The sequence below is a fragment of the Hippocampus bargibanti genome, linkage group LG02 (genome assembly GCF_051943395.1).
Source record: "Hippocampus bargibanti isolate YZ-2025 linkage group LG02, ASM5194339v1, whole genome shotgun sequence".
In the NCBI taxonomy this organism is placed as follows: domain Eukaryota; kingdom Metazoa; phylum Chordata; class Actinopteri; order Syngnathiformes; family Syngnathidae; genus Hippocampus; species Hippocampus bargibanti.
The window spans coordinates 9,426,981-9,443,139 of record NC_142735.1 but is presented as its reverse complement, the minus strand read 5'-3'; the positions used below and the strand labels follow the sequence as shown (position 1 = coordinate 9,443,139).

General features: G+C 40.7%; 1 protein-coding gene across 3 annotated transcripts; it reads right to left on the bottom strand.

The window, feature by feature from the left end:
• Positions 1 to 78: 78 nt before the first annotated feature.
• LOC148901477 (equilibrative nucleobase transporter 1-like) lies at positions 79 to 15,903 on the bottom strand. 3 transcript variants are annotated; one of them, XM_088987663.1, is made up of 13 exons: positions 15,780 to 15,903; positions 13,930 to 14,138; positions 10,932 to 11,061; positions 10,293 to 10,339; positions 9,400 to 9,476; positions 8,087 to 8,179; positions 7,871 to 8,010; positions 7,449 to 7,552; positions 7,218 to 7,361; positions 6,726 to 6,833; positions 2,700 to 2,886; positions 2,149 to 2,272; positions 79 to 1,062 (listed from the first exon to the last, which is right to left on the bottom strand). In XM_088987663.1, the coding sequence occupies exons 2-13, from the start codon at positions 14,114 to 14,116 to the stop codon at positions 934 to 936; spliced, it is 1,470 nt and encodes a 489-aa protein (XP_088843789.1). In that variant the 5' UTR covers positions 14,117 to 14,138; positions 15,780 to 15,903; the 3' UTR covers positions 79 to 933. The 3 variants fall into 3 exon arrangements, with proteins under 3 accessions (XP_088843789.1, XP_088843781.1, XP_088843798.1); XM_088987655.1 differs by lacking the exon at positions 15,780 to 15,903 and adding an exon at positions 14,763 to 15,052; XM_088987672.1 differs by lacking the exon at positions 15,780 to 15,903 and adding an exon at positions 14,763 to 15,061 and having other exon boundaries at positions 922 to 1,062; positions 2,149 to 2,199.
• Positions 15,904 to 16,159: the final 256 nt, after the last annotated feature.

The following is a 16,159-nucleotide window of genomic DNA, read 5'->3' as shown; positions in this document are numbered from 1 at the left end:
GTTGTACCTGAATAAACTGGATTGCATATTTTACAGTATATATTTTACATGTGGAAACATTTATTTTCACATCCAGTATTTGAAGCAACGTTAAAATCCAGTTCTTTATTACATCCTAATGCTCATGCACAATGTGAACTAATAGAACACAATCTTACATAAACACTCTTTCATCCATGAAACGCTCCCAGTAGTTATTGGTACTTAACTTCTCTTAAATCAACAAAGCACAGCCTAAAGGTAACACAAATAATTTTCCATGTACTAAAAATACATTCCAAGTGTGTATGTATACGGGAACTTAATTTGGGGATGTAGCCAAACATTTTTTAAAGGTATGTCACAAAACACTTCCCGAACTTCCTGTTCACACATTGAATTCCAGATGTTTTCTGAAAATTGGGAGACCTTCTGCCAGCCATTTTTAGCTTTTTGACAATTTTTTGAAGACTAACAAAAATGTCTGAAACTATATCAGCATGGAAGCTACCAAAGGAAAACTTTAGTCCGCTTCTTTCATTAAAAAAAAGTACATTTCTTCTTTTCCTTTTGACTTTTTCCTTCAGGGGTCTGAACAGCGAATCAGTGTTCTCCATCTTCAGAGGTGTGATTCGTATGTATGTTTTGGCCAAGCTCTAACGTCGGATGCCCTTCCTGAAACATCCCTCTGTATTTATCTTGGCTTGTAACCGGCACAAAAGGTTCATTTGTAATACAGTATTTACAATTATGTATTACTGGAAGCCATCATGTGCCATGGAGGGCAATGGCAAATGATGCTTATAAAATTCAGATTAATTCCTAATCCAATTCTGTAAAAGAACATATGTCATGAAGTAGGAAAAGTGAAATATGAAACCCCTTCCCAAATGCAGGCCCCCCTTGTGTAATGCATTTCAAATTTGACATGCCATCATACTCAACCGGTTGCCATCAATGTATGTTCATGTCATTCATCGTGTTGACTTTGGCTCTTTTGGATGCGAGGGCTCGGCAGTGCAGAAACACGTTGAGAGGGTGACTGAAGGAGGTCAGGATAAGTACGGTCAGAGCGATATTCACCTGCAGACACAGGAATGGGGAGATGAGTGTTCTCGCAGACATACGCGGCAGACACAATTGTTGGTACCTTTGCATTGACTCATTCACTGTCATTCACTAATTTATTCGGGAATTTAAAATATGACATTGAGAGCGCCAATCCCAAATTAGTTGGGGTTTTGTTTTTTCTTGCTTGGGTGCGATAAAGCGCTGGCGAGACATCTGGCAATGTTTTTCCCTTCCACAAGGGGCAGCTGATAGAGTGCTTATGCACATTAGTAAACATATTACGTTATTTCATGTTTAGATTAGTAAACATATTATGTTATTTCAGGCTCTATCAGCAGCATTTCCCTTTTTTCCGTGTTAGCACTTTCTTTCAGCTTGAGGTATCATTAAAGTGCTATATAAACCAATATGTATGTATTGCATTGTATTTTGGACAGCTGCCCTCATTTCAAGCTCATATAACTCCAGACCCATATAATTTAGGAATTTACTCTTTTTCTGAAGAAAGAAGAGAGTCTAAGGTTTCTTACACTGTATTGAATGTTTCTGTTGTCCTAAAACCCAATAGTCTTTGGGTCCTGGAATTCGAGTGTCAATGACAAAAACCCTGGCACAGGAGCGGACACATTTTTGCACATCAGGCAGGGAATGAGTTAAAAAGGTAAAGAACAAAACTTTGAGACCCAGAATAATTTTATGACACATAAGTAATATTTTTTTTTGTGAATACACACAATTGAAAATGTATTCACGAAAATCTGGCCTTTCTCCTTTGAGAATTATTTTTGTCCCATAATTGTGTTGTGTCAAAAAAAAGACTCTTAACCAGATAGTTCAGCAATAGAACCATTTGAGTCACTTTAAAGTGCAGTGCTTCTGTCATATTTTTGAACAACATATTTTGGATCTTTTATCCTGGAGCGGACCCATGACCTTCTTCTCATCTCTCAGCACATTGCTTAACAGCCTTGAGATTTCATTGTACCTTGTACAGACTGAAGACACCCTGTACCGGATGCAGCAAAGCAGTGCATGCTTCTTCATTCATTCGTTTATTTGTTTCTTTCATGAGTTTCCATGAGTTATGCACTCACTCACATATAAGGGATCTCCGTCCAACAATTTTAGCACCACAGCAAAGCAGGCATACTGCAGTAAAGAGAAGACCGCCGAGAGAGCAAAGATCAGGCCATACAACTTTCCAAAGTGACACGGTGGGAAACTACGCAGATGACAAAAAAATAACACAAGGGAGGTGAGTGAACATTGCGACAGTCAAACAAATTTCTTTGTCTCTTGTTATGGCAAAAATAAAAATTAAGTTAAGCATATTTCAAAAGACAACCTAAAAATCAATCTTTTACTTTGATCTTTTACTTTAATCCCTGCATCTGTGTCCTATGCCCAAGCCTTGTTGTGACCCTTTCCAGTAGACTTGACTGTTTGCAAAGGGTAAGTCCGTTATTATTCACAAAGAAAACTGTCCGCCATTCGCATATCAACACTTGATGGGTGTCCTTTGATTTTCTCCTCTCATCTCAATTTTGGATTGTGCTTTTCTACTCCAAATGTTTTCTATTCCAAATGTATGTCAGTTTTCTGAATACAGTTAGGCATGAAGAAGGATAAATACATTGAACTTTACTCACGCCACAATGACAAAAGTAGTCATTGCGCCATACAGGAAGCTGTAATTGACCACTTGCAGGACGAAAGTGAAGTACTGAAGTGTCAGCACGGGGATAGAAGCACAAATTGAGAACACCAAGGCCAGCAGTGATGTCAGGAAGAAGGAGAGAACTGACGAATTCAGGTCTGCTTCTTGTTCACTCATTCCTATGAACGTAGACACACATTCACGCGCACACACAATAATCACACTATTATGGTATATATATCTATATATACTGTATATATATATATATATATATATGTAGTATATATATCTATATATACAGTATATATATGTAACGGAGTTGTGCACTTAGATTATTAAATTATGAAGGAAGTGACGCAACGGCGCACAGTGTGGCACCATGTCCCGCCCATAGTTTCTGGAACAATCTCGAGGAGATTCAGGAAATAAAAGAAATAAAAAGACACATTGACGCGTCTCGTCTTCATTTAGACGGCAGCATCGTGGAGATGAAGACAGTCACTGTTGTGACACCCGTCACATATATCTATATATACAGTATATATATATACAGTAAAGTCTCGTTTACTGTCTCGTTATATCGGTTATATCGATAGTACCGCTTATTACGATACTATTTCCATTTCCCTTGCACATTTCTAGTCTTTTTATGTATAATTAGTACCGTTTAGTACGATACCTGGTTATTACGATAATCCGGTTATTACGGCGCTCCTTTTCATCCCCCGCCGGCCATTTTTGTTGTTTATATCGATATATCCGTCGCGCCATTGGTCAACTTGGTCACGTGTCTTGTTACGTGAGCCGCCATCGGTCGCGCCATTGGTCGACTTGGTCACATGAGCCGCCATCGGTCGCGCTATTGGTCGACTTGGCCGTGTGACTTTGTCACGTGACACGCCATCGGTCGCGCCATTGGTCAACTTGGTCACGTGTCTTGGTTACGTGTCACGCCATCAGTCGCGCCATTGGTCGACTTGGTCACATGAGCCGCCATCGGTCGCGCTATTGGTCGACTTGGCCGTGTGACTTTGTCACGTGACACGCCATCGGTCGCGCCATTGGTCAACTTGGTCACGTGTCTTGGTTACGTGCCCAGCACCCGTGTAGCAGAGCCATTTTCATTTTAGCTCATTCTAGCTCGTGTGTAGCAGACGAGATTGAAGTGTTTGTGTTAAAAGGTAAAAATGGGAAGCAGAAGAAGATTGATGACTTTTTTAAATTGTATACATAATACAGTAAGTTGTAAGCGTTGCAGTTTCCCTGTTGTGTTATGTACATGCCCACTGTACTGTATATGAATGCAATCGTTTTTTGCAACAATGTTTCTTGTTTTGTCTGCTGAAGCGCGATGATTTTGAAAATTATTAACATTCCATACTGTGTATTAAAGGACAGCCGATGTCACTTTTTATTCAAATGCAAATAAAAATGACTTCACGCCAAGACGTCTTGCATTGCTTGTGAATCCAAACAATGGCTTCAGATTCGGATAATGTGCTTTCTTGTTACACATCCAGTTATGAATATGTTTCAAATACACTGTAGTTCTGAAGATTAAAGCATACATGTTTACAATCATTAAAGAATTATATGTGCCATTTTGAGGCAACATTGGGGGAACATCTCTCACCCCCCCAAAAAAAAGGGAGCTAATGGCCAGCTCCGTTTCTTATATGGCGCTTGGCTGCCCTCTTTTGGCGGCTTTTGTTTAATGCAGTTCGGCGCAGGATCGGATATATCGATAGTCCCGGTTATATCGATATTTTTTTCGGACTCCCTTGAATATTGATATAACGAGACTTTACTATATATATATATATATATATATATATATATATATATATATATATATATATATATATATATATATATATATATATATGCATACATACATACATACATATATATATATGCACAGTAGGACCTCGGTTTACGAACCCCTTGGCTTATGAACTTTATGGCTTATAAACTTTTCGGTTCACGAACGTTACATTTATGAAAATGTTACCTTGGCATACAAACTATTTTTCGGGATACACACTGAGCTGCCACAATGAGTGATGTGTCGTTCATGAATGAGCCTGTTCTCCAAACAAGGAAATGGCAGCGGACTTTTTTTTGCCCTCTATTCCCCGCCCCCAGTCATCGGTTAAAGCTATGTGATTGGTCAAGAACGCAGCAGTGGGGGATGGGGTAACAGACAGAGAGAGTGTGAGGCCGTTCTCAAAAAAACAAAATGCCGTCTTCGGTAAAAGCCACGTGATTGGTCAAGAACCCAGCAGTGTTGGGGGGGGTGGTTAAACATTAAAGAGGCAGACAGAGAGAGAGAGAAAACACACACACACACACACACACACACACACACACACACATACGCACGCACACACACACACACACACACACACACACACACACACACACACACGAAAGGCAGAGGACAGAGCTTGAAACAAAAAAAAAGAAAAGGAGAAAAAATGGTGAGAAAATGGATAGAAAACAGTGAAATTTGGACCCATTTCAACTTTCATAGTTCAAACGCAGAGTGTAGACTGGAAGGTTAAATATCCCATCAATCAGGCTCCACAAATAATCCCCACAATTCATCTGTACAGTTGATGCAAAAAGCTATTAACCCAGCTTAACAGATCACAATTGATGAACTAGATACAATTATCACAGAGAAAGCACCTACAAGCGATCATTCCTCAAGATCGTGAAAGAAGCCTATGTTCCTCATCAAGTGTTTAATGCTGAGGAAACCGCACACTCCATTCCATCAAGCCATTAATGACCATCACAAAGTACTGTTTGCGTACTGCGATTGGCTGGCAACCAATTCAGGGTGTCCCCCGCCTCGTGCCCGAAGACAGCTGGGATAGGCTCCAGCACCCCCCGCGACCCTAATGAGGAATAAGCGGTACGGAAAATGGATGGATGGATGGATGGATATACAGTAAAGTCTCGTTATATCGATATCGGATATATCGATAGTCCCGGTTATATCGATATTATTTCTATGCACGCACGGAGAAAATTACATGCAAACAGGGTCGGATATATCGATAGTCCCGGTTATATCGATATTTTTTCGGACTCCCTTGAATATCGATATAACGAGACTTTACTGTATCAGCAGTACATATGCACCTAAAAGGTAGCAACCACTCATTTGACGACAATGAGGTTCAAATCTTAGCGAAAGAAAATAGATAGTTTGAAAGGGGAGTAAAAGAAGCTAGTATTTTCATAAAACAGCAAAATCCTTCCCTTAACCGCCATGGTGGGGTGAGGTTCAATTTGGATTGTTCGTACAATAGACTGCTTAGGCAACATAGGCTTATTTATGCTGATGAGTTGATACCAGGGCGAATTGAGCAATCAGGCGAGTCGTCATTCAGGACAATAGAAGCAATCAGTGGAGCCGCAGGGATTAGTCCTCTGCTCCCCCCAACCTGAGAGCAGGGACCAATCATAGCAGAGTCCGGCATAGCCACGTCTCGACAGTAGGGATATATGTATAGGGCCGAAACTACCAGTCAGACTTTAGTTTGCTGACGAAGCTTATTGGATGAGAAATGTCCGACACCTTCAAAGAAGTACAGATGACGGCTGAAGAAACCTGTTCACCGATGGACCACTCCTGTACGACTGAGAGCTTACACAGACGTACATTAAAAGCATTGTGGAAAAAGGAGTTCACGTGGCTTGTCGAAGATGACGCAACGCAAACATTGCATTGTGCAACATACCGAACAGTATATGGACAAACGACAACTGGAGCAAAATCACCAGCAAGGGATATTTACTATAAATTAAGCAAGGGAGCATTTGTGGTCGATATAAGGATATCAGGAAGCAGAGGGGAGTCGAGTGGTGCATTTTAGTGTTCTTAGTTTGTCGAGAACCGATTTTCATTTGTTGAGATGAGTGTATTTTCGCATACATTTATTTAGGTATTTTTATATTTTATATTACGCAATCCCATCTGCCTTCTTGTTCATGTGTGTGTTATTACCTGCTACTGGGGGTTTGCGCTTGTGTCGGTCCAAGATGAAGCCATTAATGGGAGCAACCAATAACCCACACATCTGGGTGAAAGCAAAAGCGTTGATGTACCGGCTCACTGCCAACACACACACACACACACACACACACACACACACACACACACACACACACACACACACACACACACACACACACACACACACACACACACACACATGCACACACACACACACACACACACACACACGCACGCACACACACACACACACACGCGCGCGCGCACGCACGCACGCACGCACACACACACACACACACACACACACACACACACACGCACAAATTGAGATACATAATTTAACAAATCAGTTCTCTATTAAAGGTAGAAGTAGTGAATATAGGCATATGCGTTCCAGCCAACTGTGATAATGGGCTTGCGTGTGTTTATTGGATTGGGCTTATGTGTGTTTGTGTCGGTGAATGTGTGCCTGTGTCTACATACCAACTGATGTATCCTGATTAGCCAGACGCTCCAGCATTGGGTTCAGGGTGCCAATGAACAGATAATGTCTCAGTTGAATCACAGACAACCACAGGAGGACCAAGAAGAAGAATTTTGATAGAACACATTCACGGAAAGTCTTTTCTGAAGAGGACAATGCAGATGAGATGTAAAGGAATGGTTGCTTTGTTTTTTTTCAAGTATTTTAGAATAATTCATAATTGCACATGCCAGGTTTTTCGTCGGTATTTGCTGCAGGTGGCGTCTCATCTACTGGCAAATGAAAGACAATTGGCACAGTTTCAGGGGGCTGTCTTGATCTTCGGCAGGATACACTGAGGTCAGAGAGGACAATGAGCGAAAAGTGTGGGCTTACTACTCACTACTCTAAACCTACACTCTTGAGAGCTTTCGTTACCTTTTCATGAAACAGCTGAAATAGTTATTTTAAAAAAGCAAGCGATGTGGACCCAAAAGGTCAACATAGAGCCCAGTGGGTGCATTTCACACCTGTATGTGGGCAAGTACTCAATTTTGCATGCTACGTCTGCTTCAAAGATTGCTACTTTTCTGCCGAGTACACACGTTTTTGCTTTTACTCCGGCCCTTATCCTTCCATGCCCTCTCTTATGAGCAGTGTTTAGGATTCGTACCCAAACTTGTAGTTGTCAGGCAGCGGGTACGGAATGGAGGTTCGAGGAAATAGGAATATTGTCCTGAGCATGTGATGGATGCTGCCGGCAGCCAGGAACAGGAAGCTGGCCCTCACAGGGATACCTTCCTGATAAATGAACTGTCGCAACAAAGTGAAGAGGGTCATTGATAAATATTAACATCTGCCACAATGCACCTCTCCCACTTAGACGCACTTTCACAATGAGAAAGACCCCTGCGGAACTGTTGAAGGCCCCATTGTAGACAGCAACGATGGTGGAACGATGAGCGCCAAACAGATTTGCCACCTTCAGGAGAAGAATTCGAATGTGTGAGTGTCACATTTGTTCAGGCGGCCTTCTTTTAAATCATGAATGGTTTCACACAAATCCATCTCCGTTGACTGAGCATTTGCATTGTCAAGAATGTTGTAATTTGGTTAAATTATGTTTTTTCTTTTCCCAAAGTTATTCAATCCAAATATATGTATTTATTTTGTAATAATTAATGTAACGGTACAAACACAAAACTGCATTGGCCTGTATTGGCTCTGCACACGTGATATGTCCTCTACAAGATTGTACAGTTTCCTCCGTTTTCAATGCTGACTGACTCAAGGTGCCTGAAGATCCATTAGACGCAACGTCTATTTTTATCACTCAATGTGGACATCACCGTTGACGCCATTTCAACATCAGTGACCAATTTGAGCTCACTCGAAAAAAAATCCCCTTTCAGCTGTGAGGAAAATAAACCCTACCCTTAGCATGTTATAGAAGAGATTAAACATATCTTCTTCTTTTCCTTTTGGCTTTTCCCTTCAGGGGGTCGCCACAGCGAATCAGTGCCCTCCATCTTCAGAGCTACGATTTGTTTGGCCAGGCTTTTATGTCGGACGCGAAGAGATGAAGCGTATATGTACGCATATTCTTGATCCACGGCCCCTTATTTCAAAAGACAATTTGACTGTCATGTCAGGGACTTTAGTTTTTTTGTTATATATTTACATGTATTTTAAAATGGGAGTTACTGATGGTGTTTCAGTTTCCATTTGTCATGATCGACTGGTGTGAGGACTCTGCCTTTCACCTGAAATCAGCTGGGACAGGCTCCAGGTCCCTGCCATTGTTAACAGTCGAGAAAAGGGCCGATTATGAGGCATAAATGTTTGGAAAACCATGAAATAAAAACAGATGCGACTTGCACAGTGTATCAGCATCACACACCAACAAATGCAGATGAATCAACTGAAAATATATCGAGTCTCATGCACTGGGCCATGACTGAATGTCGCCAAACAGATATGATTGCAATCAAGATTGGTTTTTCGGACAGGCACATGCATATCCACATAGACGGAGAGAATTTACCAAGACAATGGTAAACCTGGTGATGGAAATTTGGCATGTGATCATTAGCACGACATACTGATATGTCATTCCCACACTAATCAGTGTCTTGGTAAATTCTCCACATAACTTCAACAGTCACTTGAAGGGCACAATAACTTGCAGATTACCGACGGTACCTGCATATTGGTCAGGAGGAGCATTATTCCACCCACAGCTGTGAACGAGAGAGCTGGGTAAAGCAGCATGGACAGAGCTGAGGACAAAAAACAAAAATGAGAAAGGACAGAGCAGCTTTCATCTCGACACGGTTCATAGACTCACAGGCACCAGGAAGTCGCCACTCGCCAATCACCGCACGAGTAGCCCGCGATCGAAAATTAGCTCACCAAACGTCAGGATATTGTTATTTCCTCACAATGCAATCGAAGGGATGGTTTCAAAATGTAAACACTTGCAGTAAATAGAAGGGCACCAAAAGTATGACCAAAAGGTGATTTAAAGTGTGACTATCATACAGTACGTGTAAGAAAAATGCAAGTACAGTATTGTAGTTTACGATTGATAGACACCCATTGAAGTGCACTGGTCGAACTGGGGTGCAAACTCCCCCCAAAACCTTGCCGAACATCAAACATGCGTTTTGCGTGAAAAACAGTGTTGCTAAATGAGCATAAAAACACAGAATTTACTTCAGACCTGTACATGGGTTGGATTGGATTGGATTGGATTGGATTGGATATGCCTTTATTAGTCTCACAGTGGAGAAATTTACATTTCACAGCAGCAAAGTGATGAAAGGAATGAAAGTAGAAAAACAAAATACATGAGCTGCTGGAAAGGCAGCCACTCTCGCGGCGCCGTCTTGAAGTCAAAAGAACAAAAAAAAAGGTTGACATTTTATCACATTTTCCTCATAAATAAACACATGATATGTTTTAGTTGAATACATTTTAATCAAGTGCAAACAAAAATCAAGTACTTTTTTTGAGTGCAGTTCTAGGGACATCATTCTCAATTTCAAAATTGTTTGACGCCTGGCATTTGATGGGATAAAAATGTCAGTATTTACCTGGAGTAGTAAAGGCCAAAGTCAAGATCCCCCCTGTGTGAAGAGCTCTGTTGCAACAAAACACAAGTCATGATTTGCATTGGTTAGCTTGTGATATTGCATGAAATGTCATTCATCTGTCTGTTATCTGTGCTTGATCTAAATCAGGGGTGTCAAACACATTTTTGTCATGGGCCACGTTTTGGTTCCCATTACCCCTGAAGGGCTATTGTGACTGAAATCATATCAAGAAGTTGAGAATAACAGTTCATTCAACTATTTTATCTGTTTCTGTAATGAGGTGTTTGGAAATAAGAAAATACTTACAATGCCTTTTTCATTTATTACATGTAAGAATTTCACATTTTGGTGCATATTTTCCATATTTTAGCAATACGTTTTTGCAAGCATTATGGGAGTAGTCATGTTTGATTTGATTTGCGGGTTAGATAATAAGATGTAACTGGCCAGATCTGGCCCCTGGGCCTTGAATTTGAACCCTGTAATCTAAATCAACAATGTACCAGGATGCAATGTAGTCAGACGACTGCTGATCAACCGACATTTAATGCGTGTTTTATTGTACGAACCTGTGAAACAATAGGTCAAACAGCGAGAACATTATTGCTGTTGTTTGAAATATTTGATCTCAACACTTACAATCCAAAGAGTCGAGCCACCATAGTCCCAAAGCGGTCAAAGATGATACCGTTTAGAATGGTCAGGAAATTATTCATGAAGGATGCAATTGTGAAGACCAGAGAGAACTGTTCATCCTGACCCCTGCAATCTGCCACAAACAAAAAAGCTATGGTTCAAAGGCAAAAGTTGCCAAGTACAATTTCGACAGATGTTGTGATTTTAGTTTTGATTGTGCTGAGAGATAAGCATTAAAAAAAACAAAAAAAACTCCTGTAGATGATATCATAAAACTGGAGTTATTGCTCATTGTTCACTCACGAATGCTCCCAGCTGTCACGGAGCAGCATTTGTGTTTGTTTGGATTTTTCTCTCATAGATTAACATTTTAAGCATTGTAAATAATACGTCTGTGTAAACTCTCAGTCGTACAGGAGTGGTCCATCGATGAGAAGGTTTCTTCAGCCGTCATCTGTACTTTTTAAAGGTGTCGGACGTTTCGCCTCCTATCCAAGAGGCTTCGTCAGCGAACTAAAGTCTGACCGGTCGTATCGGCCCTATTTATATATCCCTAATGTCCGGACATGGCTGCACCGGACACAGCTATGATAGGTCCCTACTCTCAAGTTGGGGGGTGCAGAGGACCACTCCCTGTGGCCCCACTGATTGTTCCTACAGTCCTGACTAACGACTGGCCTATTTGCCCCACTCCCACAGGTATCACCTCATCAACATCACAAATGTTGCCTAACCTGTTTTTCTTAAGCACGCTATTGTATGAACGATCCAAATTGAACCTCAACCCACCAGACCGGTTTCATGAAGGATTTTGTTGTTTTATGAGAATCGCTTCTTTTACCCGCCTTTCAAACCATCTATGTTCTTTCGCTAAGATTTTAACCTCAACATCCCAACCCCAGCAGCAGTCTCAGTGGTGAGGACGAGACTGCTGGCGGACGTTTCTCTGCATGAAAGAACCAAACTTAAACCGGATCTCATTCCTTTCATCACTTTGCTGCTGTGAAATGTAAATTTCTCCACTGTGAGACTAATAAAGGCATATCCAATCCAATCCAATCACATCTGCCAATTATTGAAAATCTGCCTTAATACTACATATTTTCAATTTCGGGAGAAATTTTATAAACAAATTCATGGTTCTGCTATGGGCTCATCAGTTTCACCCATAGTAGCTAATCTGTACATGGAAGAGATGGAGAAACAGGCCCTCACGTCCTTCCCGGGGACAAAACCTAGACACTGGTTTAGATATGTGGACGATACTTTTGTCATAATTAAAAAAACAAGAAATTCAATCCTTCACAGATCACCTCAACTCTGTAGACATCAACATTAAATTTACTCGTGAGGACATTAAATAGAACCAACTAGCCTTCTTGGATTGTAAAGTAATTATAAAAGAGGACAGAGCGCTAAAAACAGAAGTCTTTAGGAAGGCTACGCACACTGACCAATACTTACTTTTTGACTCTAACGATGAGAAGGTTTCTTCAGCCGTCATCTGTACAAACTTGAAGGTTTCGAACGTTTCGCCTCCTATCCAAGAGGCTTCGTCAGCGAACTTTTGACTCTAACCACCCGTTACAACACAAACTAGGAGTTATCAGGACCTCCAGCATAAGGCTAAACTAATACCAACTAGCATTGAAGCTAGATAAAAGGAGTCAAAACATATCAGGAGAGCACTCACTAACTGTGGGTACCCTCAGTGGTCATTCAACAAATGTCAGAAAGAAAGAATAGGCAATGAAACCAAAAATTCTCAAGATACAAAAAGGAGAGGAGTAGCAGTACCCTACATTGCAGGAATTTCTGAAAAATTACAAAGAGTCCTTTGGCAACACAAAATTCCTACTTATTTCAAACCGATAAACATGTTAAGGCAAAAATTAGTGCATCCAAAATATAGGCTACCAAATGAAAAACAAAGTAATGTAGTTTATTCAATACATTGTAAGAATGAAAATTGTAAAGAGCAGTACATTGGGAAGACTCAACAAATTCTCAAAAAAAGACTTTATCAACATCGCAGGGATAATACTAGTGGGCCTCAATCGGCAGTACATTTGCACCTAAAAGCTAGCAACCACTCATTTGACGACAATGAGGTTAAAATCTTAACGAAAGAACATAGCGATTCTCATAAAACAACTAAATCCTTCATTAAAGTCTGGTCTGGTGGGGTGAGGTTCAATTTGGATCGTTCATACAATAGCCTGCTTAAGCAATACAGGTTAGGCAACATTCGTAATGCTGATGAGGTGATCGCGGTGGGAGTGGGGCAAATAGGCCAGTCGTTAGTCAGGAATGTAGGAACAATCAGTGGGGCCACAGGGAGTGGTCCTCTGCTCCCCCCAACCTGAGAGTAGGGACCTATCATAGCTGTGTCCGGCGCCGCCATGTCCGGACATTAGGTATATATAAATAGGGCCGAAACGACCAGTCACTTTAGTTCGCTGACGAAGCCTCTTGGATAGGAGGCGAAACGTCCGACACCTTCAAAAAGTACAGATGACGGCTGAAGAAACCTTCTCATCGATTGTAAATAATACATTTTTCACCCTGCCACTCTCCTGGGTCAGATTGAGCTAAACTGATTGCCTGCTTCTTCCTTCCTTGCTTCCATCTTTTCTATCACGTCCGTTCATTTACACATACAAGACACATTATGGAAACAAATAGTTTTGCACGACTTAAAAGGTTTTCATTCTATATTTTTTCAGTTATAGACTCAATATTTCAGTGAGTGTCAAATTATTTGGCTATGACATTGCCAATCACGAGTGCATGTCAGCCACAGGTCTACATTTTACAAGGAGTGCGGTGTGCAGTATTGGTTTAAAATAAATTGACAGGCAGTTAGAATGCATTGCAAGATGGCGAGCCCCCGTCTCTTTCACAGCAAATGTTTGGAAGATACTGAATCAGTAAATAATCCCTTTCATTATTTCGACAGTTCCCCACATTTCAAATTCAGACGAGAGAGGCGCAAACTGACCTCGGAACTGTGAGCCATCACTATTTGTGGTGTTAACACAAAAGGAGGCAAAGAACCCTCGCGACTTCAGGAGGAACCCGAGCGAGGCCCACCCGAACACGATTCCTGCAAAGAACAGACACTCCACCACGCCTGTGATGAAGCAGAGTCCTCGTTGCATTTGGAAGCGCTTCGAACACAGCAACATCGTTCAGTCTTCATGCACACCCCTGGGAAGGAGGAGGTAATGTGCAATCAGTTCTTATACAACGCGTGCGTCAAAGTCAACGCCAAATCTGGCACGCCACATCATTTTATTCGGCCCGCGAAAGCAAATCAAGCATTTCAAGTGCCATGATGCTTGCTGAAGTCCAAACCAAAATGTCAACTTGTCATATGTAAACCACAATGACAGTCATTATTCATGACGTCAGATTTGAAAACTAGTTATTCATTAATTTTTTTGTGCGCTCCATATGTGATATGTGCAGGGCATTAAACATATATGATGTATACATTATGTATACATTAGTATACTAATGTCATCCCCCAATTCATCACAGTCTTCCAGAGGAAACTGTCATTACAAAGTGGGTCGCGGTAAAAAAATGAGTTTGACAACCCTTGTATATATTCTGTTCTTTTCGTAGCTCTCTCTATTTCTCTGGATTTTCTGAACCCACTGTGAAAAACACATTGTACTATGTGCACCAGCAATACTTTTCAGCTCAAATTTGTCCGAGTTAAATGTTTTTTCTTTCACCTTGAAATGTGTAAACTTTTCATTAAATGACTCCGCATTTGGAAAGAAATAAGCAATTAAACTTGGAAAATTATAGAAGTGGGTAACTTACTGTAGCACAGTGCAACATAGTCTTGCTGGAGTAAGAATGAACAGGATTTTTCTCATTTCATTTCTTCAGTAATTTAATCTTCTCTGCTAGATTTAAGCAAGTGATTGTGTGTCTATGACGCTAAAACCAAATAGGTGAGCGAATACGTGTATCTCCTTTAAGAGAGTCTGCGTGTGTGGATGTGTGTGTGCGCATGTGTGTGTGTGCGCGAGCTTGTGCTGCGTGCATTTGATAGAGAAACAAAAAGTAAACATGTAAATCTACAGTGGAGCTGTGACCAGATACTTTGTTTTCAAAGCTGTTCATCAACTCAAGACGATTAAAAAAACCTCTTCTTTTTGCCAGGTATGCAGAAGTGTTTCCGGTAGAACACGCTGCACTAGTATCATCACCAAAAAATTGCGAAGAGTCACTAGACAGTTCTATTTGGGTTACTGTTTAAAGAGTGAATGGCTTGGGGGAAGAAGCTGTTTAAATGTCTGGCACGCAATATCATTTTATCCGGCCGTGAAAGCAAATAAAGCATTTCAAGTGCCATGATGCTTGCTGAAGTTCGACCCAAAATGTCAACTTGTCGTATGCAAACCACAATGACAGATTATTCTTGACGTCAGATTTGAAAACTAGTTATTCATTAATTTGTTGTGTGCTCTATATGTGATATGTGCAGAGCATTAAACATACTAATGTCATCCCCAAATTCATCACGGTCTTCCAGAGGAAACTGTCATTACAAAGTGGGTCGCGGCAAAAAAATGAGTTTGACAACCCTGGTATATACTCTGTTCTTTTCGTAGCTCTCTCTATTTCTCTGGCTTTTCTGAACCCACTGTGAAAAACACATTGTACTATGTGCACCAGCAATACTTTTCAGCTCAAATTTGTCCGAGTTAAAAATTTGATACCTGAAATGTTTTTTCTTTCACCCTGAAATTTGTAAACTTTTCATAAAATGACCCCACATTTGGAAATAAATAAGCAATTAAACATGGAAAATTATAGAAGTGGGTAACTTACTGTAGCACAGTGCAACCTAGTCTTGCTGGAGTAAGAATAAACAGTATTTTTCTCATTTCATTTCTTCAGTAATTTAATCTTCTCTGCTAGATTTAAGCAAGTGAGTGTGTGTCTATGACGCTAAACCAAATAGGTGAGCGAATATGTGTATCTCCTTTAAGAGAGTCTGTATGTGTGGATGTGTGTGTGCGCATGTGTGTGTGTGTGCGCTTGTGCTGCGTGCATTTGATCGAGAAACAAAAAGTAAACATGTAAATATACAGTGGAGCTGTGACCAGATACTTTGTTTTCAAAGCTGTTCATCAACTCAAGACAATTAAAAACAACTCTTCTTTTTAACTGTAATTATTGAAATGATGTCAATTGTAGATGTAGAACAC